The sequence below is a fragment of the Balaenoptera ricei genome, chromosome 4 (genome assembly GCF_028023285.1).
Source record: "Balaenoptera ricei isolate mBalRic1 chromosome 4, mBalRic1.hap2, whole genome shotgun sequence".
NCBI classification, from domain to species: Eukaryota; Metazoa; Chordata; class Mammalia; order Artiodactyla; family Balaenopteridae; genus Balaenoptera; species Balaenoptera ricei.
In genome coordinates, this window is record NC_082642.1 from 23,017,545 (window position 1) to 23,041,829 (window position 24,285).

Here is a 24,285-nt window from a genome sequence, read left to right on the forward strand (position 1 = left end):
ACAGTTATTTTTATGTGATTGAACATAAAACAACTCTTAGCTTCTGGGCAAGCAAGGCTGAAGGAAACATTAAAGTTTGATACATCTCAGTATCAGAAGGGAAGGAAATGTACATGTTTCTTGGGGGAGAAAACTTTTTCTGGTTTCACATTCTGAGACAGATGTCATTAGCTTTATCATATACTTGGGACATTGATTAAGATAATGAACAGATATACTTTTTAGTTTCATTGAAAATAAAAAAGCCAGAGACTTTTGAAAAAAATTGACCACACAGTAATGAGGGACTAAAAATGTCCTTTTGAAGGGTTAAAGTCATGTGATTTAAGAATGTTACCTTCCATTGACCTGATTCACTGATTCATTCCAAGAATAGAACTCATTTGCAGAGGAATGGATAGATAACTTACCCTTTAGACTATATTTTCTAAAAAAAAAAAAAAAACCACATTTTGTTTCCTCTGAGTAACAAAGCAAGAACTGGGTAATGATCAATTGGGAATGTCCTTTTTGACAATGTTGGGAGTACTTGATTTATTATGCTGACCCTAGCGGGAAGAACCAGAGTGTTTAATACTAGTATGTAATGTTAACCTAGTACTTAGGTACTTAGCTAGTATTCTTACCTTGATGAAAGGTCTGTACCACATCAGCACAGAAGTGGGTGGCAGGGATAAATATAGACAAAGCCAGGATTTTCTCAAGAAGCAGTTTTATATCCACAGTAGCCCAAAGGTGCTTTGGCTGAAAAATGTTCAGAGCAAGCATTTGCAGCATTTTCTCAGGCAGCTTTAAGCTATAGGATTTTCCAGCATCCAACTAGGATGAATTAGTAGCCCCAGGATACCCTTAGGTGGTGGAATGGGATGGCTTACTGAATTAGGGTTATTTGTTACTGTACATTCGGTGATTAGGGAATGTCTTCTAAAGGCAGGTTATGGTTTGATCCTGGTTAATTGTTCTTCCTCATCATAAAGTGATACCGGGACTCCTGGTTTTTAATGAGCAAAACACATTGTCAATATGTAGAAAGTATATGGTTCTTTCTTCTCACTGTAGCAATTTATTTCATTTTTAAGGGGACTAGGGCCTATAACACATTTCTTTTGACCCCTGATGTCTAGACTGTTCATGGCTCTGTGTATGCATATGTTCTCATTCATTAAGTGCCCATTTTGCACTTGGAACACTGCTAGGCATGAGGGTTAAAAATGAAATAATGATATTCAGTGATCATATTATAGAATTTATCAAGCAAATTCAATACACTCAGCAAGAAATGACACCTGGTTTCTGATTTTACCTTTTTTAAAAAACTAGTTTTGGTATGTAATTCATCATGTTTACTTCATGTTTTAACATTCCATGATTAAGAGTTTTAAAGTGTTGAAATATTTTAAAGCATCTTGAAATTCTTTCTTTTCATTCCTTTTTCCACTGGAATTTTTGAGAATAATTTTTATTATAAGTTAAAATAGCTGTATAAATAAAAGATAGCTGTCGATCTATTTAAATTCCATCAGACGTGCTTCATAAAAAGTACTCAATCTATTTCTGCTTGTAGTTTGACTCTCCATTGGCCAAGGGTGCCTGATGATGACGGGCACTTTGCTGAATGCCTCATGGCTCTCACTCTGCAGGCACGCTCGGCAAGACTGAGAACTGGACCAGTTCTTGCCTTAAGTCCCTGCAGAACCTGCCTTTCCTCTATAGCACCTGCTTCTGCCTCATCCACTCTTCTTACAGATCCCAGGTCTTCCTCTTTATCTTCCTTTCCTTTATAAACTGGGCAGAACGAAGAGCAGCCATTTGTTCTTTGAAACATTTTCATGCAGCTTGTTACTTCTCCCGGAGGGCTTTTAATCCTCTGGTGATAGAATAAATGATTTGATCTCATCCAGCAAACTTCCTGTGTTTGGGTCAGATTCCTTTAACTTTGCTCAGTGAATTTCAGTCATGAGGAAAGGTGCAGAGAAATAATTTTGGGAGGGTTAAAGAGATTGGGCAGCTCTTCACATTACTCCTGAAATCATGGTAGGTTCAGTTAAACCTGAGTGCACACCTGCTGTAGTCATTTTTTCCCACTTCTATTGAGAAATAATTGACATACCTCACTGTATAAGTTTAAAACATACAGCATGATGGTTTGATTTACATATATTGTGAAATGATTACCATGGTAGGTTCAGCTAACATCCATCTTCTCATATAGATACAATAAAAGGGAAAGAAAGAAGAAAGAAAATTCTCTCCTTGTGATGAGAGCTCTTAGGATTTACTGTCTTACCCACTGTCCTGTATATCACACAGCAGTGTTAGCTATAGTTGTCAGGTTGTACAGTACATCCCTAGTACTTATTTATAACTGGAAGTTTGTACCTTTGACTGCCTTCCTCCAGTTCCCCCTCCCTCCATCCTCCTGCTGTAGTCATTTTAGTATGTGTGGGACTTGGTGTGTCTTGCTCCCCTGGGAGGGAATGTCCAGTGATCCAGTGGAAAACACAAGGTTTTCAGAATCAGATGAAGATTTGAATTTTTTCCTCTATGTGCTTGCTGTTTGTCATTGGCAGATTACCTTACCCCTTACCCCCTTCATGGATTCCCTCGCCTGTAAAGTGGGACTAATCATCACTGCCACTCTTGGGCTGTAATGCAAGCAGAAGCCTTACAGAGAAGTTGCCGCATACAGGTTTACTGATCTCTGAGTCCTCATTTTCCCGGCTCCTCAGGGTCAGTGCTTTCCCTGTTAGTAACTCCTGCACAGCAGGAGGGGGGCCCACAGCTTTCACTTCTGCACTGTTAGGCCAGAATTGTGTGACTGTGGTTTTAAAAGAGATACATACTCAATTGAGACAATTTAGGAAATACAGAAAAGCAAGGTAGAAATGATCTAAAGTCTCACAACTCAAAAACAACAACTCTTGGCATACTTCTGTGCAGAGTTGTATTTGCCACCATATTTGTAATTATCCTGCAAACATGTGAATTTTGTATCTTGCTTTCCTATAAGTAAGCTTTTACTCATATTCTTGTAGCATCCCTTTGTGACTATTTGTTATATACTATCCTATTATTTGGCTGTACTTCCTTACTTTTGGACAATCTTGTTGTTTGCAGCTTTTACTAGTAATACTGCATTAACTATCCTTGTACATATAGCTTTCATATGTTTAATCATATTTCCTTATTAATATCCTTAGAGGCAGAATTTTCCAAGTTAAGGAGGAGGAATGTTTTTCAGGTTGTTGTTTGGTGTTACTTATCAAATATTTATTAAATGCTTATTTCTGTGGCACAGAATACAAAGCATTGGGTGTAAAAAAGGAGTTCACTTTAGTTTTTGCCATCTAGGAATTTTCAACTTAGTGGGGGAAGTGAGGTAATTACGTAAAAAGTTACATAGCCTTGGGAAAAATTAACAGTTATTTCCAGGTACCAATGGAAGAGGTGTCATTAGGCAATAGGATGAAAGTATTTATGTGTGCCATGGAGATTTTAAAAGGAACAAGATTTTTTTTTACTGCATGCTTGGCCTTATTTGTATATCACAGCAACATTGTATGGCTGGTGGGATCCCCATGTTAGAGGTATGGAAACTAAGGCCAAGAGAGATGGTCACACAGACAGTAAATGGTAAATTTAGGATTTAGAAATCCCATGTGACCTGCTAAGAACTTCTTGGCTTTTTGTGACAGTTTCAAGCTCTTGATTATCATATTCTTTTCTGCAGACTTGCGTTGGGGCCCTTTTTTTTTTTTTTTTTAAGCGTGATAATGAACCAAATGGGCTGTTATCATATGCTCATGCTCAAGTCATTTTTTAGGTCCCTTTGATTACCCTTTAGAGTAGAGATTTAGTGTGGCTAGAGTGTGTCTTAAGAGAATCTAGTCCACAGGAAACAACGTCTGAGTTTATAATTTTTCCCTATCAGGAAAGTGGATATGTGGAAAACATTAAAGTCTAGTCTAAAAGAGCATTTATAATTTTACATTTTTAATGGTTGTATGTTTTTAAGTAAGTTTGAGATTTTCTTGTTTTGTTTTAGGTTATCTTTATTTTATTAGTTTTTATTAAAAATAACCCCCTGAAGTTTCAGATTTCACTTGTGTTTCTCCTGATTTCTTATTATTTTATAGAAATCTTCTTCCTATTACCCATGTCTGTATAGAAGAAGGAGAAAAGCCCATGGTGATATTGCCTTACATGAATTGGGGGAATCTTAAATTGTTTTTACGGCAGTGCAAATTAGTAGAGGCCAATAATCCACAGGTGAGAAATATTTGCCCAAATACCAATTATTTACCAGTAGCTTCTAATAATATCTTTGAAGGTAGATGTTAGCATTCCTATATATAAACTGTTTAGAAGTTTGTAAAAAGAAACTCAAGTTGAACCAGAAGATATTGCTAACCTGTTGATTTAGAGGGAGATGGTTTGTGATTCCTGTCTTGAGGCTTACACTCTGCTGATGCTGAAGGTTTTCCGTGTATAACCATTGTGTATTATTCATAATCACCTCAAACCCTCTGTGACACCATCTCAGTCATTTTCCTCCTAACTCTTTGAAGGTACTTGTACTAGATCTCCCTTCTAGGAATGGAAATAGACCTTACAGAGCCATTTGGTCCATGTTGTACAAAAAAAAAAAAAAAAGCTGGTGGTAGCTGGAGGTGTAGATTGTGGGTGATAATTTGGTAGCCAGGGTTTCCAGCAAGTGGTTGGCAGCCATAGCCCACCAGCATCACCTGGGGAAGAATTTCATTCCTCAACCTACAGTCCTGGCACACTAGCCCTAGAGGAGCACATCAGAGAGAGCTGTAAACTAGCAATAGTTTGAAAATGGTCCCCGGGGGATAACCTCCTAATAAAAGCTTAACATTGGAAAAGAAAAGAACAAGTTATTGAATAATAAACATTTGAAATATTACCCTTAGAATTCAGCATTCATTGAACAGATGTTTATTGAGCTGCTACTGTATATGCTGGATGTTGGGGAGATACACCTAACAGATGAGAGTGAAGTAAATGGTAAATTACAGTACAGAATGATAAGCACTGTAGTAGGTATAAGTATAGGAAGCTATGGGAACATGTTCTTGGTCAAGAAGTAGCTTTTTAAAACTTAGTGTGTAGGTGTATTTTGGGATGGAGTAAGATTGTGGAATAAAATAACTACCATCAAAGTTTTTGTGCTAACTGCAAACATTGTCATTTTCTGTTACCACAGGCAATTTCTCAACAAGACCTGGTCCACATGGCTATTCAGATTGCCTGTGGAATGAGCTATCTGGCCAGAAGGGAAGTCATCCACAAAGACCTGGCTGCTAGGAACTGTGTGTAGGTGCCATGAGCTTGTCACTGTCATTTGATATTTAGTGTTCCCTGAAATTTGGGTTCTCTCCGTGAGTCACAGTGGGAACTGTGTTGTATTTATGAGTGATTGTGGTCCATATTTTTTCAGTATTCAATTGTATTTGATGTTCATGTCTACTTTTCAGCATTGATGACACACTTCAAGTTAAGATCACAGATAATGCCCTCTCCAGAGACTTGTTCCCTATGGACTATCATTGTCTGGGGGACAACGAAAACAGGCCGGTTCGGTGGATGGCTCTTGAAAGTCTGGTTAATAATGAGTTCTCCAGTGCTAGTGATGTGGTAAGTGCTGGGACCCCGGGATATCAGCAGAATGGAGGAGGCTCCAAATGCTTTTAAAATGTTTTTCAATTTTTTAAATCTGATAACTGTTCCCTGAAATTTTTTATTCAGAAAGCAAGTATAGTTAGCTTTCTAACTGTCAGCTAGTTTGTGGAGATAAGCTGTGACCCAAACCATGGACCATCACTGTGTGTAATCTCATTTCATCCTCATGATGACCTGTGAGGGGGCTATTAACACTATGAGATAGGTAGACACTATCCCAGTTTTAAAGGTGATGATATTGAAGTTAGGTTTTTTAAGTCTCAGAATGACCAAGTGGCTGTCAGATAGTAAAGATTTATTGTTTTCTTTTTTTCAAACGACCTCTTCCAAGTTTTATGGCCTGTGTAGCTTACAGTTCCCCAGATGTCACTCTCTTCCTTTTTGTCAGTTTCTGGGTGGTTCTGTCTATTCAAGCAGATCATATAGTGGGATCCTTTAAACTTAGTGATGTATAGTTTCAGAAGCCACAGTTACTCGCGTGTATTTTGTAGGCATTTTAATTGTTTTTAATTTCTGCCACTTTTTAGTTTGATTTGGAAAATTAATTTATTTCCCTATCTCTTGCTTAATGCACTTTATTATTATAGCTGAATATTTAGAGATTAGGTAAAACTTCTGCTTATAAGGTCCCCCTGTATCACTCAATATCTGTTAGTGTTACATGGAAAATTTTATAGAGTAATTTGCTTCAAAGTTTCAGCTATAAAAATTGGGCTTACTATATCATTATATCTTGTGTCTCAGTGATATATTTTATTTATAATATAGGGTTTCCCTTTTACTAAGTTTGTGTGGGTTAAGGACTACTCTTTTAATACACAGTTTCCCTCAGTGTATTAGTGTCCTGTGGCTGCTGTAACAGATTGCAACAACCTTGGTGGTAAAACAGCAGAGGCTTATTCTCTCACAGTTGAATTCTGGAAGCCACATGTTTGAAATCAGGGTGTAGGCAGGGCCGTGCTCCCTCCAGAGACCCTAAGGGAGAAACCGTCCTTGCCTCTCCCAGCTTCTGGTGGCTCTTGGCACTCCTTGGCTTGTGGCTGCATCTCTCTCCATCTGTCTCTCTGCTCCATGTTCATATCACCTTATCCTCCATGTGTCTGTCTCTCGAAACTCCCTCTACCTCTCTCTTACAGTGATACATATGATTGCATTTAGGATTTATCTCATAATCCAGGATGTGTTTCTACTCTCAAGGTCCTTAACTTAATCACATCTTTTGTCATATAAGGTAATATCTATAGGTTTCAGGGATTAGAATGTGGACATATCTTTGGGGCCACCATTCAATCCACTACACTCAGTAATTGAAATTACCTAAGATTTCCTTATTGAAAAACTAATCTTCCAATTTAAAATCCTTGAAATGATTTGTTAAGAGAGGAACCCTCTCTTGTTATTATAGCCTTTTAATTAAAATTTTTTTTTTCTTTTTCAGGAGCTAGGTTAGCTATTTGATATATTGTACCTTTCTGCATACCAAGTGTTTTGATGAGATGTGCTCACTTGATGTGAATGAACAAGTTACATATATAGTTTTTAAACTTTTTTCCTGTAAGTGAAGGTCTTTCATTATGCATATCTTCAAAATACTTTGTTTTAACTTAATTTATAATCAACTACTCTCTGAAAAGAAAAAAAAAAAAAGCTTATCTGACACTTGTGAGATGGGCAGAATAGATATGAGTGATGATGCGAAGGATGTTTTCTGCTTCATGGAGCAGCTGCAAAGGTTAATAGTGGATGGAAACTTGTTGCCACAGTCTTTCCCAGCCAGAGGCATGGGGCCTTTTGGAGAATGGGTGGAGGTGGGAGGAATAAATCCTGATTCTTAGACACAGAGCCCTGAGGGTTCAGCTTGTATTGCAGTGGGAAACTAGGCCTAGTCTGTTCTTCCAGAGCTGTGATAATAAAATAAAACTTCTCTAACATTAATGTCAAGAAGTTAAAATTCCAAGTAAAGCAATACAAATACGCAAAGCAACTTAACATCGTTCTCATAGCTATCTAAAGAGAACCTGGACTTCTTTTGGGGGAAGGAGGGGTTGCTTGTTTTGTTTTTGATGTTTATTTTTCTCAAATGATGTTTAAAAAAAAGGAAAGCAGAGCTTGATTTAGGCTAGCAAACAGCTGCTGTATTGAATGACAGTAAGGACCAGTTATACTCAGGTGCTTGTTTTTCACGTTGCCAAATCTTTATTCAGAAGTTCTGAATTGTAGGTGGGATTCTTTACCAGTTGCTACATTAAGCAAAGCTGTTTTCATGGGGAAAAAAATTGAGTTTAACTCTGGTTTTAGAACATAGTTCTAAAACATAATATCAGTTGAATTAGAGCTACATGGTTTTCAAATCCACCCCTTTAGTAGAAAAGCCTGCATCTGAACATTTTTGAATGCAGAAAAGTAAAAGAAACTTTCCTCACATCTTCTTTGAAAATATAATTCCATATTTGATTTAAAAGATTAATTCACACATCTCTTTGGGATGTTAATATTCTTTTTAATGGTTGATTTTAAAATTTTATGATTTTATTACTCATTGAAGTATAACATAGTTGCCTTAACAGAAATGAGGTGGCAGTTGTGGTGAACCCCAAACTAGTCTAACGGGCAGGAAATAGAAGATGTTTCTTAGATGGCAGTCTATAATACAAAGATGCCATGTAACTTCAAGGAGATTGGGAATTGTTTGATTATTCTCTTAGAAAAAGGAATATTGATAAGTAATATTTCAGAGGGGTATGCAAGATGGCCAGTAGTACTGTTAGCTTGCACAGTGGAAGCCCCCAAAATATGCATGCTTAATTTAATGTATTTGCTTATTTCTATGTAAGTATTCCACTGTATATTTAAGCAGTAATAGGAAATTTTTTTAGGAATTATTTTTTATAACACTTATGATCACATATTTCACAGGAACTCCAGAGTGAAAATTAGATGATACACTTCAACTAATGAGACTATAGTTAATAATACATTTCTAAGCAGTGTGATCTACATCTCTTCAGCTGGGTACACTGTGCTTACTAGCTGGTAAAGTCCATGTAGAGGATATATGGCTTGGTTAAGCAAATATTTCAAAATCATACTTAGAATTAGTTTTTCTTACAATTATGATATTTTACAAATTTTGCAGCAGTTCACATATTTTATGTAAGAACTTGACTTAACAGGAGAATTACTTTAAAATCATCACCACTTTTAGCATGTATTGGCATAAACTTACTTGAAATGTCTGTGTGACCCAAGTTCTTCTGAGCTGTACTTAGAATGTGTTGGTGAGAATACCCACATTGATTTACGTTTAACATGGTCAGCTCCTAAAATGTTCAGATATTTCTTCTTTAGATTCTTATAAATTCATTTCCTTTAAAATGTATTTTTCCCCACAATATCTTTTGCCTTGGACAATTGAGATTGAAAGGAATGGGAATACTGTTCTGTTTCCTATGACTGTGATGGGGCTATTTAGTGTAAAAATCCTGCCTTTCTGTTTTGTGGGATTGAGTATTTTTTGAATTCTTATGTTAAAGCACACATGTTAAATTGCTTTTTAACATTTGTATTGAAATGTGTATACATAATCATTATGCTGTGTTTCCACCTTTCCTTTATGGATTAAGTTGGGGTTTTAAAAAGCTACATTTAATATTCTACTTTCGGGCTGTAAAACTTCATTCAGAGTCAAATGCAAAATAAGTAATGTAACCCCATTCCCCCCAGAATATCTACACATGTAAAGTACATATTTTAGCTATTAATGTAGCATCTAACAAATGATATTACTGCCTTGGAGGGAACATTTTCTCTGCCCTTTAAAAGACCCTTAACATTTTTGCATTCCTTTATAGTTAAAAATTCTCCCTGATTTATTTGGAAATACATTAATGTTTTCTGTCTTAAAAATAATACATTGCAAAAAATAAAAAAATAAAAAATAATACATTGCATTTCTGGGTTGTGTTTTAATAGTTTTTACTGGAAGGATTCAATATTTTACTATGTCAAGATTATTATAATGTTAATATCAGCTTTTAACTGTTGAACTTAGGAAATATGCACAACCAGATTTGACTAGTTATAAATCTCTAATATTATTCTAAGATATGACATCATCATAGCCATTATTAAGAATTTCTGGATATTGTTTTTATTCTGTTTTCATCAGATGTGGTACTGCCATAGATCTTTTTTGGTGACTTTCTTTTCCTTTATTTGAAAATAGATTTCTTGATTTATGTCTTCTTTGAATTATTTAGCTAGTTATAGTAGCTAACAATTCTGTAAGAGGCTACCTTCTATTAAGAGACTGAATGCAATCAGGAATACACAATTAAGAGTTTTTTCTTGGTGGTTTTCTTGCCTTTATGGTATTACATTGTGTTTACAAAGCATTTTCTTGGGAAAAAAACAAGTCAAGGAAATGATTTCCATGTGAGTCTTATCAGTGTGGTTTATGGCAATGAGGAGATCCTTTAAGGTATTCCAACAGTTTTTAGGGTGCAGGGCATATGAAAATGTGTTCCATGACATTATTTCTTTTGTGAACATTAGAGATTATCTCCAGAAGAAGGAGAGAAATCTGTAGTTATGCAGATACTCTGCTTGCTGCAGAGTGCTTTTTATTGCTCCTCTTTGCCCAGTGCCATGGAAAGTCATTGCCACAACCCTGAACAGACTGGTGCAGGAGAAACTCACATTCATAATATGCCCATGAAGAGTGGTCTTCTGAACTACTGTGGTATCAGAGAGAGCTATAGTTTTCAGAGAATGCTTATTATTTTTAAAAGAATAGAAAACTTTCTGTTTTACTCCTTTTCTTCATTATTAATTTTAGAATAATACTTAGAGTCCCATTATTTAATTTGTTTCCATTATGGTTGCACATTTTACACATCAACTATCTTAGACGTACTATTTAAATATTCATGTTAAGATGAATTTGATTAAAAGACATTAGAAAAAAGCTGGAGAGGTGAAAAAATCATTCAGACATTACTTTAGGAAATAAAGATTTAAAGTTTAATATTATTAACATTAAGAAAATATTGTTTAGTTTTATGAAATAGTCCTAATATTTCCTGGGAATGAGGAATAAATGGATTTACTTTAGGAACAGTTAATATATTTTCAGAGTGACCAGTTCCTGTCTTGTGATCAAGTAGTTGCACTCAATTTATTTTCTGTATTTGGCTCTCCTTGAGAATAGATATTTTCCTTAAGAGGTCTTGTGAACATATCCTTGCTTTCCTTTCCTGCCTTGTCCTTATCATTCTATTTAATATCCCCTTCAAATAGCCCCAGTGTTCTGATAGAGCAATGTCTAAGCATCTGATACAGTGGAGGAAAGTACCATATATAGCAGATATGTGTGATGGCTTGGTAGGCATCCGATATTAGATCCTAGGACAGATTTTGGTCTCTTTTCAGTCATGTAGGACACTCTGTGCCTAGAGATTGCTGATTTTTGAAGTAGAGTTAGCAACATGTACTAAATTCGATACCTGATGCAGTCAAAATACACTTTCTATATAGTCATTGTACACTTGGGTACATTTGTTTAGCTGGAATAGAAAAGTATAAGCCACAGTGATAAGTATAAAGGATTATTAAGATTTTTAGGTGATAGTTTACACTGAAGAATTGTTAAAAAGAACCCTTTAAAGGTCACTTGTGTAAATTTATTAATTGGATCCTGGCTCCTGGCCCTTGCCTCCACTCAGTGTGCCAGGGGCCTGGCCCACCACTGTGCATCCAGTAAAGCTTTTTTAAAGTAACATAATTCTATAGATACGTATTTCTGCTGTGGTTATTGGAAAGGCCTGGAAAATACATGTCTGAAAAATTAAAATTCGTAGAATAGTATAGCTTCAAAAATTGGATATTCAGAAAGGGGTATATACTAATAAAGCCTGTACCTCGAGTACGGCATAGTGTTAGTTTTGGAAACTTACGAAAATTGTTTAGTTAATGTTAATGAAAGTCGACTGGACTCAAGCTTCCACTGCTTGGAATGTTCCTCCATGATATTTTGATCTTCAGAGTGAACTCTTAATTAAAGGAATTGGTAAAGAGAAATCCAAACTCCTTCGCCTTGGTTTTCAGAACTTCTGTTCCTTATCTTCTTGTTTCAGTTTTATATTTTCTACTGTACGTTTCCTTATATTCTGCATTACAGCCAATCCGGAATTCCTGCTGAGTCCAAACTCACCAGGTGCTTCTATGCCATTTAATTTGATCATCTTTGGATCCCAGGGAATTGTATCTACTTAATGACACCCATAAAGAATTCTTTGTCTACCTAATAATGGCACCTATCACACACTGCCTTATATTTTCTGGCACAAGTCATTTTTCCCAGAACAGGCAGTGGGGAACTCTGACTTAATTATTTTCCTTTAGAAGGTTTTCCATATTTACAGAATTAAAGTTGTGTGTGTGTTTGTGTGTGTGTGTGTATGTGCGCGTAGCAGTGTTAATCTTATCCTTAGAGAGCTGTGTACTTGACTGTGTAAAAGAATCTTGGAGGGCCTCACACTGTCCTCTTCTCCCCTCTGTTTCCATGTTGAATCCTCATTTTTCTCCTTGTCTCACTCCTACAGACTTCAATTCAGAGATTCCATGTGTTCTTTTGACTACAGTTGTTACTTATGAGTAAATGATTTATTAATTGACCTTTGTGGCCTAGGGTCTCCCTCTTAAGTATTAGATATATTGCATAGATACCTACTCTGCTTTTGTGCCCAGGGCCCATGTTTCTGAAAACATAAGTGCAGTCTTTGCACTGTAAAGATGCAACACAATTGAGGACAACAGGTAGACTGTCTGGTTTGAGGGGAAAACATGATTGATTTGCTATGGGGTATGTTGAGTTCAGGATACTGATGAGTGGAATGTAGGTCTGGAATTCTGGACAGACATAGAAGCAGGATATTAGAAATTGTACATCAGCTTCGTAAAAGTGTGTGATTGAATAAACAAGAGAGTTTGTTGATCTCAGAGGTAGCAAGTATAAGGAGAGAAGAAAGCCAAGAGAAAATGTAGGGAATATTTACTTTAGTTAGTGAGAAAGGAAAGATGAACAATGGATAAAACAGAAGGGTAAGAAGAGAATGCTGTGTCTTAGAAACCAAGGAAGGAAATAGTTTCAAGGAGAGTCTAGTCTCTAAACATATCTGCAGTAGTCAGAAAGGATGAGGAAATCTTTGAGGGCTTTTGAACAGGCAGGTTTAGTAAATCATTAAAGATGGATATGATTGTTAAGGGCTCTGTGGGAGGTGAGAAAGTGGAGACAATAAATAGATTACACTTTGAAGAAGTTTAGCTATGAAAAGGAGTGGAAGGATTGTAGCTTGATGGGATGGCAGGATCAAGAGAGGTTTTATTGTGTTAATGTTGTGTTTTATTTTATTGGGTTTGTTTGGTGTGGCTTTTAGGCAGGGAAGCAATGGGGAGAAAGAGATGGACTTGTGATTATTGGAGGGGAGGTCCAAGAGATGATAGGTGAACGGGCTCAGAAACCCACGTAAAGGTATAGTTTGGCATAGGAGGAGGTATACCTCTTGTCTGAGATGGGAATAAAGCAAGAGATAGGAGAGAGAAGGTACAGAAAATTCTTGAAGAAGGATCTCTCATTGACCTATGGGACAACTTCAGGTTGCTGAATATAGTTGTAATCGGGGTCCACAAAAGCATGCATTGGAGTTGCGGGGCAGTGGGGGACTAAAAGAATAATGAAGAAATAACGGAAATGTTTCCAAATTTGATTAAAACTATAAATCCACAGATCTAAGAGCTCAACAAACCCCAAACACAATAAGCACGAAGAAACTAATGCATTACACATTATAATCAAATTGCGCAAGATTAGCGATAAAGAGAAAATCTTAAAAGCAGCCATAAAAAAAAGAATGTTAATATACAGAGGAACCAGGAAAATTTCTCATTGGAAGCCATGCAAGGGAGAAGACAGTGAAGCAACATCTTTAAACATCTTTAACATCTACTGTAAGAAAAAACTTATGTAGAATTTTATACCCAGATAAAATATCTTTCAAAAACTGAAGGGGAAATAAAGACTTTTCCAGAAATAGAAAAGCTGAAAGAATTCATAACTAGCAGATGCACACTATAAGAAATGTTAAAGGAAGTCCTTTAGGAACCAGTAATACCAGATGGAAATATGGGTCTGACAAAGGAACAGAGAGTACCAGAAATGGTAACTGCATGGGTAAATGTATACAGTTTTTTTTTCTCATTACTTAAATCCTTTAAAAAGATAATTGAACATATTTTTATGCCCCTTGTGTAGTAATTGGTAAAATAGACAGAAAATCAGTAAGGATATAGATTTGAATGACAGTACCAACCAACTTGATCTAGTTAACAGTTATAGAACACACCATTCAACAACAGCAGAATGCATATCTGCAGGTTCACATGGAATATTTACTAAGGTAGACCACATTCTGGATCATGATCAAGTCAATAAATTTAAAAGGATTTAATTCACACAAAGTAGGGTTTTGTGAACACAGTGGAATTAAATTAGAAATCAAAAATAGGAATCTAGGACTTCCCTGCTGGCAGAGTGGTTAAGAATCCGCCTGCCAATGCAGGGGACACGGGTTCAATCCCTGGTCTGGGAAGATCCCACATGCCACGGAGCAACTAAGCCCGTGTGCCACAACTACTGAGTCTGTGCTCTAGAGCCCACGAGCCACAACTACTGAAGCCCGTGCTCTGCAACAAGAGAAGCCACCACAGTGAGGAGCCCGCGCACCACAATGAAGAGTAGCCCCCACTCACCACAACTAGAGAAAGCCCGCGAGCAGCAACAAAGACCCAATGCACTCAAAAATAAAAATAAATTAACAACAACAACAAAAAGGAATCTAGAAAATCCTCAAATATTTAGAAACTAAATAATACACATTCAAATAACCCATGTGTCAAGGAAGTAATCAAAAGGGAAATTATAAAGTACTTAGAACTGAATGAAAGTAAAAACACATTTCAAGATTTGGAGGATGCTGCTCAAGGACGACATGTATACTATTAAACATCAATATTAGAAAAGAAGAAAAGTCTCAAATTAGTGACCTTAGTTTTCACCTTAAGGAACTAGAACAAGAGCAGATTAAATCCCAAGTAAGTAGGTGAAAGGAAATAATAAAGATTAGGTGGAAGTCAGTGAAATACGAAACTGAAAAACAGTAGAGAAAAATCAAGTGAAACCAGTGCTTAACTCTGAGAATATCATTAATGATGACTCTTTCGCCAGACTAATCAGGAAAAGAAGAAGTTGCAAATTAACGATATAATGAATGAGAGAGATGATATCATTAAAGATTCTCACAGGTATTAACAGTAAGAGAATATTATGAACAACTTTTTCCCAATAAATTTAGACACTTAGGTGAAATGGACAAATTCTTTGGAAGATAAGAATTTTCAAAGCTCACTCAAGAAGTAGATAATCTGAATAGCCATATAAAAATTGAATTTTTTTTTTTTTTTGGCCTTGCTGCGTGGCTTGTGGGATATTAGTTCCCCAACCAGGGATTGAACCCACTCCCTCAGCAGTGAAAGTGTGGAGTCCTAACCACTGGACTGCCAGGTAATTCCCCCAAAATTTAATATTTAGTTAAAAACCTGCCCCAAAAGAAAATATTAGGTCTAGATTAAACTCTAGGGCACTGCTGAATACCTTCAAACATTTAAGGAAGAAATAATAAAAATTCTATACAATTTCAGAAAGTTGAGGAGAGAATACTTTCTAACTCATTCTGTGAAGTCAACATTACCTTGAAACTGATCTACAGATCATTATCACTCATGATCACAGATGCAAAAATTAAACAGAAGTTCAGAACCCATGAATATATTTAAAAATAATATTATGACCACATAGGCTTTATCCCAAGAATACAGGCTTTTTCAATCATTTGAAAAATCAAGCAGTGCATTTACTGTATTACATATTAAAAAAGAAAAACCATATGATCATCTGAGTAGATGCAGAAAAAGTATTAGAAAAAAATCCAAAATTCATTTCTAGTAAAAATTCCTAGCAGTCTGATAAAGGGCATCTACAAAAAACAAAAACAAAACCCTATAGCTATTATCATACTTAATGCTAAAAGGCTGAATTCTTTTTACCTAATAACAGTAACAAGACAAGGGCACCCACTCTCATCAGTATTGTTCTCAAGGTTCTAGCCAGTGCACTAAGGGAAGAAAAGGAAATAAAAGGCAAGAAAATATTGCATAGGAAAAAGTAACTCTTTATTTGTGGGCAACTTGATCGTCTATGAAGAAAATCCAATGTGATATACAAAATAGCTACTAGAACTAATAAATGAGTTTAGAAAGATTACAGGATATAAGATCAGTGTAGAAAAGTCAGTTGTATTTCTACATACTAATAAAAATCAGAAATTAAAGTTTTTTTAAAACATAAAAGCATCATAAAATATGAAATTCTTAGGAATAAATATGACAAAAATTGTGAAAGACCTATATGATGAACGCTATGAAACACTGTTGAGAGAAATTAAAGCCCTACATAAGTGGAGTTGTGTACCTTGTTTGTTGGCCAGAAAACTCAATATTGAAATGTTAATTCTCTCCAAGTTGACCTATAGATTCAACACATTTCCGAAGAAAATCTTTGCAGGCTTTTAATTTTTTATTTTTTGTAGATGTTGACAGATTGATAAAATTGATATGGAAAGGCAAAGAACCATAGCCAAAACAGCTTTGAAAAAAGAAAGTTACGGGTCTGATTTCAAATTACAGTAATCAAGACAGTTGTGGTATTGGCATTAAGGTAGATAGGTAGATCAGTGGAACAGAATAGAGTATGTAAAATTTGACCCACATATGTATGGACAACTAATTTGCAACAAAAGTGCAAAGGCAAGTCAATGGAGAAAGGATTCTCTTTTAAACAAATGGTCCTGGAGCAACTGGATATCCAGCTACAAAAAAAATGAACTTCAATTTATACCTTGCTCCATGTACAAAAATTAACTCAAAATAAATCACAGACCTAAATGCATGACCTAAAACTATAAACCTTCTAGAAGAGAATAATAGAAGAAAATCTTTGGAGCTTTACCTTAAGCAAAGATTTCGTAGACAAGACACCAACTCAAGATCTGTAAAAGAACAAATTAGACTTTATCAAAATTTGAAGCTTGTACTTTTTGAAATAGTGTTAAGAGAATGAGAAGACAAGTCACACTCAGAGGATATATTTGCAAATCATATATCTGGTAAGGGACATACTTGCAGAATATATAAAGAATTCTAAAAACTCAGTACAGGTATTCCCCACTTTTCAAAAGTTTGCTTTATGCCACTTCGCTTTTACAAAAGACCTATGTTAGTACCTGTTTTCACAAACCAAGAGAAATCCAAAGAGGATTTTTGGTTTTACAAAGAAAAGGTAAAAAGCAAAAATAGCGTTCAAGTGTTTGTTTTGTAGCAGCCATTATAGAGGCATCTTGCACCCCAGGCAGGGAGAGTGGCCCCGCCAAGCTCATTCCCCAGACACTACACTCAGCATCTCAGCATCAAGCCACTATGGCTTTGAACTGTGCTTGTGAGCATCTGTGATTTATCTCGATTTATATTGTGCATGTGTTAGTAAGATGTGTTCTAAAGTAATTGCTGCCTCACTTTATGGCATTTCTGTTTACAAAAGGTTTCATAGGAATGCTCTACTTTCAGATAGCAGGGGAAACCTGTAATAAAAAAGCAACCCAATATAAAAATGGGCAAAATATTTGAACAGACACTTCACCTGTGAAGATATATAAATGGCAAATAAGCACATGAAAATATGATTAACATCATTAGTCATTAGGAAAACGCAAACTAAAACCACAACAAAATACCGTTCCTCACCCATTACTATGGCTAAAATTGAAGACCGAAGTCTTTGCAAGGATATGGAAGAACGATAGCTCTCTTACACTGCTGATGGTAATGTAATATGGTACATACACTTCGGAAAACAGTTTGGCAGTTTCTTTCTTTTTTTTTTTAAGTATGAGATATTTTATCCTTAATAAATTTTTTAAAATTTATTTATTTTTGGCTGCGTGGGGTCTTAGTTGCGGCACGCAGGATCTTCATTGTGGCCCATGGGCTTCTCTCTAGTTGTGGCACGAGGGCTCTTCGTTGCGGCACGTGGGCTCTGAAGTTGTGGCGTGTGGGCTGTCTAGTTGAGGCCTGTGGGCTCAGCAGTTGGGGCACCTGGGCTTAGTTGCCCCATGGCATGTGGGATCTTAGTTCCCTGACCAGGGATCAAACCTGCATCCTCTGCATTGGAAAGCAGATTCCTAACCACTGGACCACCAGGGACCATTCCCAGTGTGGCAGTTTCTTAAAAAGTTAAACATGTACATACCATATCCAGTCATTTTGCTCCTAGGTAAGTGAAAGTATATGTCCTTACCAGTACTTGGGCATAGATGTTCATAGCAGCCTTATTTTTAGTAGCTAAACCTGCAAATAATTCAGTGTCCATCAACAGGTGAAATGGGTAAACTGCTGTATTCATACAATGGACTGCTGTTCAGCAGTGAAAAGGGATGAACTGTCGATATATCATGGATGAATCTCAGAATCATTATTCTGAGTGAAAGAAGCTAGACAAAATGTACAGTTTTAATAATTCCATTTATGTGAAATTCTAGAAAATGCTAACTAATGTTAGTGGCAGAGAGCAGATTAATGGTTATTTGGAGATAGTGGGGCGGTGGTGGGAGGACTGGGAGGAAAGGATTAGAGCTGTATGAATCTTTTGGAAGTGATGGATATGTTCATTATCTTGATTGTGGCCGTTGTTTCAGAGGTGTATACATGTGTGAGAATATATCAAATCGAACAGTTTATTGTATGTTGGCCATACTACAATAAAAATACATAAAAACTGTCTTCTGTCTTTGCTGTCTGACCACTGCTGCTAACACATCTAAGACTAGTTCCTAAGTTTGCAGGATCTTAAGACCCAGCTAGGACTCTTAAAAATATTGAGTTCCAGGTCTCAGAATTACTAGGATGGGGCTAGGGAATCTGTAATTTTAACAAACACTCCAGGTGATTTTTCTTATTACCCAAGCTTGGAAAGCACTTGTCCCACATTAAGTTAATTCCACTTTGGTCATCTGAACCCATTTCCATATATGAGAAAGGGATGTTAGGTTTCTAGTGTTAACAGAAAGGCCTAGCCATAGAACACTTGATTATGCTTTTACTGTGGTCAGATGAGATCATTTAGAATTGGACAAAATTTTTTTCTCATCATATGTAATATATTGAGGTCAGCCTGAAGTAACAGAATGGAAATCTCTGAATAGTCCCAACATTAGTGAACATTACATCAAAGGGTAAAAAAGAATTATTATATACTTTTTTTTTTATACATTTATTTTTAAATTTTCATTTATTTATTTTTGGCTGCGTTGGGTCTTCGTTGCTGCGCACGGGCTTTCTCTAGTTGCGGCGAGCGGGGGGCTACTCTTCGTTGCAGTGCGCGGGCTTCTCGTTGTGGTGGCTTCTCTTGCTGCAGAGCATGGGCTCTAGGTGCGCAGGCTCAGTAGTTGTGGCTCACGGGCTCTAGAGCGCAGGCCCAGTAGTTGTGGTACACAGGCTTAGCTGCTCTGCAGCATGTGGGATCTTCCCGGACCAGGGATCAAACCCATGTCCCATGCATTGGCAGGCGGATTCTTAACCACTGCACCACCAGGGAAGTCCCGAGTATTATATACTTTTTGACAAGTCACATCTGTAAATGTTGTTAGTGAAAAAAAAATTTTGTATTCTATATATTAAGAAGCTGTAAAATAACACAAGTTGGGAGAAGAGAAATAAGATGAATAGAAGAACACTGTTATTCTCTACATGTTCTTTAAATGGATGTAGCAAGAGCCTTTTATAAAAGTTTTATAGAACTCTGGAAAAAACAGGCTGACCTTCTCATTGCCCCCTTTCCAAAGACGTCAAACAAGAGGAAATTATAGAATAAGTCTGTCTAAATTTTAAATGGTTCAGTTATCAGAAGACTTTAGAGAGCAAGTTTTCCACAAATTATCCTTGTGCTATTTGGTCTTGATTTTTTTGTAGAGGGTTGGTGAGCCAACATGTAATTAATCACTTTCTTTGGTTGTTGGCTTGTAAGGAAATGAAACTGCAACTTTCCCTTTGGCTTTATTGTTCTCTTTTTGGTGTTTATTAGTGCTGCAATATGTAACATATGAAACTTAGATGGGTGCTTAGTGATAATGTGGATACAACAATGTGAAAGAAGTATTTTTTTAAAGTCCTCTTATATATTTTGTACTGTTATGGTACCTGTGTACACTCCAGGTCTCAGATACCACCAGCATTACTATGAAAGTCTTACAGTCAGAAGTTGTTAGAACATCCCTTGTCAGTGGATGGGGTTACTCATCAAGTGGCAGTATCCACTTCTTACCAATTCTCATTGTTTCTTCCTCCAAAATCTAGTTTGGATTGATTATTCCTTTCCCGAAGCTGCTACCACAGTAAGTGAATAAGAACAGACCCATCTCATCTTGTAAATAAGGGGTAGGAACACCCTTCCAACTAGCCTCACTTCTTTGGGCTCTGTTCCATCTGTGTAGTGAACTACCTTCCCTGTGGCAGTTGGACACTATTTTATTTATTTATTTATTTAAAAAAAATTTAATTTATTTTATTTATTTTTTGGGTGCTTTATAAATAACTAAAGATTTTATTTATTCTTCATTGCTGCACGTGGGCTTTCTCTAGTTGCGGCCAGCGGGGGCTACTCTTTATTGAGGTGTGTGGGCTTCTCATTGCAGTGGCTTCTCTTGTTTCGGAGCATGGGCTCTAGGCAGGCGGTCTTCAGTAGTTGTGACTCGCGGGCTCTAGAGCGCAGGCTCAGTAGTTGTGGCGCACAGGCTTAGTTGCTCCGCGTCACGTAGGATCTTCCTGGACCAGGGCTCGAACCCGTGTCCCCTGCATCGGCAGGCGGATTCTTAACCACTGCGCCACCAGGGAAGCCCTGGACAGCATTTTAAAAATTAAGCATTACATTGACTAATTACTGTCATTATTAAAAGTTCATATAAAGTTTAAAGACAAAACACCTGTATGTCAGCAGGCACCTTCCTTTAACTTTTATGAATTTGAAATCGTTTTTCCATCTTTAAGCAGAATAGAAGATTCCCCTTAAACCAATAGGTTTAGGGAAATTCCAGTAGACTCTGTCTCTATGAAGATTTTAAAAATATACATCCATCTGCATCTGATTCCTGTCTCTTCCCTCCTCCCAAAGCACAGACCTCAAGGATGGCCACTGTTCTACCTTAATGGTAACAATTAATAAAAAAGATATTAAGTTCCAAAAAGCTAAACTCTTTGGTTTTGGTATTTAGGATAATGCTGGCCTAAAAATGAGTCGAGAAGTGTTCCATCCTCCCCTGTTTTCTGAAAGAGTTTGTGTAGGATTGTACTGTGGTTTGAATTGTGTTACCCCAAAAGATAGGTTGAAGTTCTAACCCCTATACCTCAGAATGTGACCTTCTTTGGAAACAGGGTTATTAGAGATATAATGTTAAGATGAAGTCATAATTAAGGTAGACCTTAATCCAATATGACTAATATCATCATAAGAAGAGACACTGGCATGCAAGGGGAGAATGTTGTGTGAAAACAGAGGCAGAGATTGAAGTACTACAGCTGCAAACCAAGGAACACCAAGGATTGCTGGCAAAGCACCAAAAGGTAGGATTAGGCAAGGAAGGATTCTCCCCTGTGGGTTTCAGAGTGAGTGTAGCCCTGCCAACACCCTGATTTTGGACTTCTAGCCTCCAGAGCTGTGAGGCAAATTCCATTGTTTAAGTCACCCAGTTTGTGGTACTTTGTTATGGCAGCCCTAGGAAACTAACATTGTATTAGGAAACTAATACCGTATTTTTTTCTTTCAAGTTTGATAGAATTCATCCAGTGAAATTGGATGCAGAGTTTTCTTTGTGGAAAGATTTTAAATTATAAATTCAATTTCTCTAAGAAATATTGGGCTGTATAGATTTTCTATTTATTCTTGTATCTATTTTTTTTATTTATTTATTTATTTATTTATTTATTTATTTTTGGCTGTGTTGGGTCTTCGTTTCTGTGCGAGGGCTTTCTCTGGTTGCGGCGACCGGGGGCCACGCTTCATCGCGGTGCGCGGGCCTCTCACTATCGCGGCCCCTCTTGTTGTGGAGCACAGGCTCCAGACGCTCAGGCTCAGTAATTGTGGCTCACGGGCCTAGTTGCTCCGCGGCATGTGGGATTTTCCCAGATCAGGGCTCGAACCCATGTCCCCTGCATTGGCGGGCGGATTCTCAACCACTGCGCCACCAGGGAAGCCCTATTCTTGTATCTATTTTGGTAACTTGTATATATCAAGGAATTTGTTCATTTCATCTAAGTTATTGAATTTATTGGCATAAAGTTGAGTTGCTTATAATATTTTTTGATGTCTATAGGATCTGTAATGATGTTTCCTCTTTTCTTCCTCATATTGGTTATTTGTGTCTTTTTATTTTCTTTCATCAGTCTGGCTTAGGGTTTCTCAACCGGGGGCAGTTTTGCACCCTCCCTTCTGGGAGTGTGGGGCATTTGGCAATATCTGGCGACATTTTCAGTTATTACAACTTGGGGCATCCAGTGGGTGGAGGCCAGGGCTGCTGCTGAACTAAACATCCTGCCATGCACAAGACAGCCTCTCACAACAGAGACTCATCCAGTCCACAGTGTCACTAGTGCTGAAGTTGAGAAACTTGTTCTAGGGCTTACAGTGTACACCTTCTACTTTCGAATATTATGCCACTTCATGTTTAATATAAGCAGCTTACAATACAGTATTTCCACTCATCCCCTTCCATCCTTTATGCTATTATGGACATACATTTTACTTCCATTTATGTTATAAACGCCACAGTGCATGGGGTTTTGCTTTAAACAGTCTATTAAGGAAATTTTTAAATGAGGAAAAAATACCTAGTCGTTGTTCGTATATTTTTAGCACTCTTCGTTTTTGGTGTAGATCCAGATTTCCATTGGTGTTTTTCCTTTCCACATGAAGAACTCCTCTAACGTGTCTTGAAGTGTAGGTCTGCCAGTGACATATTCTCTCAGCTTTTGTTTGAAAAACTGTATTTTGTCTTCATTTTTCAAGTACATTTTGGCTTAGCATAGAATTCTTCATTGACAGTTTTAAAAAGTATTCTAAGATGTCATTCCATTGTTTCCTTGTTTGCCTAGATTATAAGAAATAAAACTATTGTTCACAAATATAAGGCTTTAAAAAAATCTGTATACTTTAGATAGTATTTCATTATTATTGAACAAAATAACTTAGAATTTGATGCAGTGTGCTTAGATTTTATTAATAATAATAATAATTATTTTATTTATTTAAAATAATTTATAATTATTTTATAATTATTTTATTAATAATAATAATTATTATTATTATTTATTATTTATTATTTATTGTTCTTGTGTTTTTTTCCTCTTTTTCCCTTTCCTTTTTTCCCCCTTCACTTATAAAAAGTGTTTTTGGGGGCAAGTTATTTTTCTGAATAAACAGACCTGTTCTTGTGTTTTTTTCCTTTCCTTTTTTCCCCCTTCACTTATAAAAAGTGTTTTTGGGGGCAAGTTATTTCTCTGAACCTGTTTCCTCATCTGTAAAATTGGGCTACCAGTGATTCTCATAGGTTCATTGTGAAAGTTAAATGACAAAAAAAAATGAAAAATGAAAAAAAAAACGTCTAGAACTTGGAGGTGTTCATAAACGTGATAGCATGGTACACAGGTATCTTCCTCCTCACCCACCTTCAGCTCCGCTGACCTCAGGGCCGACGCGTGGCAGCAGACCAGTGGGAGCCCCCAGTCTGAGTCCTGCCCTGCCTCATGGCAGCAGCTTTGCGGAGACATGTCCCTGCCGTCCACACTCTGCCCAGAAGCCACAGGCAAAGTGCGGAGCCCTGGCTGGACCATGACTGAGCCCTGTGGCCACTGCTTATGATTTCTGCTCCTACCAGTACTTTACATGTTGATTTTAAATTAATCTGATACTTTACCCAAGCAAGGTTGGAAGATACTCTTTCAGTATACTTTCATCTGTTAATTTAAATTATCTGAATATAGTAAAAATCCATGACATTATATTTTACGTGATTTGCATTTTCCACTTCTCAACTATGCAGACTAGCTGTGGTATTTAAAGTAACACATTTACATATTAGGAAAATTTTAGACATAATTAACAGTTTTGGGTGGTGGGGCTTGTAATCAACAGTAAAAATAATTCTTTCCAACGGCTCTAATTACCTTAGAATATACAATAATGATATTCACATTAAAGGATGCATTCATTAAAATGTTCCTTTCTGTCCAACAAGAGAATCTAACTGGGTATGGTAGACTTCTTTTTATAAATAACATTTTGCTTTCATTAAGAGTTGATTGATCTGCTGGGACTTCCCTGGTGGTCCAGTGGTTAGGACTCCACGCTTCCAATGCAGGGGGTGC

The 24,285-nt window shown here is 36.7% G+C and overlaps 1 protein-coding gene across 2 annotated transcripts in view; it reads left to right on the top strand.

Moving 5' to 3' along the window:
- Window positions 1-24,285, top strand: part of RYK (receptor like tyrosine kinase) — a 100,469-nt gene that overhangs the window by 74,286 nt on the left and 1,898 nt on the right. For both annotated transcript variants that reach the window (XM_059920301.1, XM_059920302.1), the window contains exons 11-13: window positions 4,137-4,269; window positions 5,228-5,337; window positions 5,499-5,658. In XM_059920301.1, the coding sequence (XP_059776284.1) occupies window positions 4,137-4,269; window positions 5,228-5,337; window positions 5,499-5,658 (403 nt within the window). The remainder of the gene's footprint in view (window positions 1-4,136; window positions 4,270-5,227; window positions 5,338-5,498; window positions 5,659-24,285) is intronic.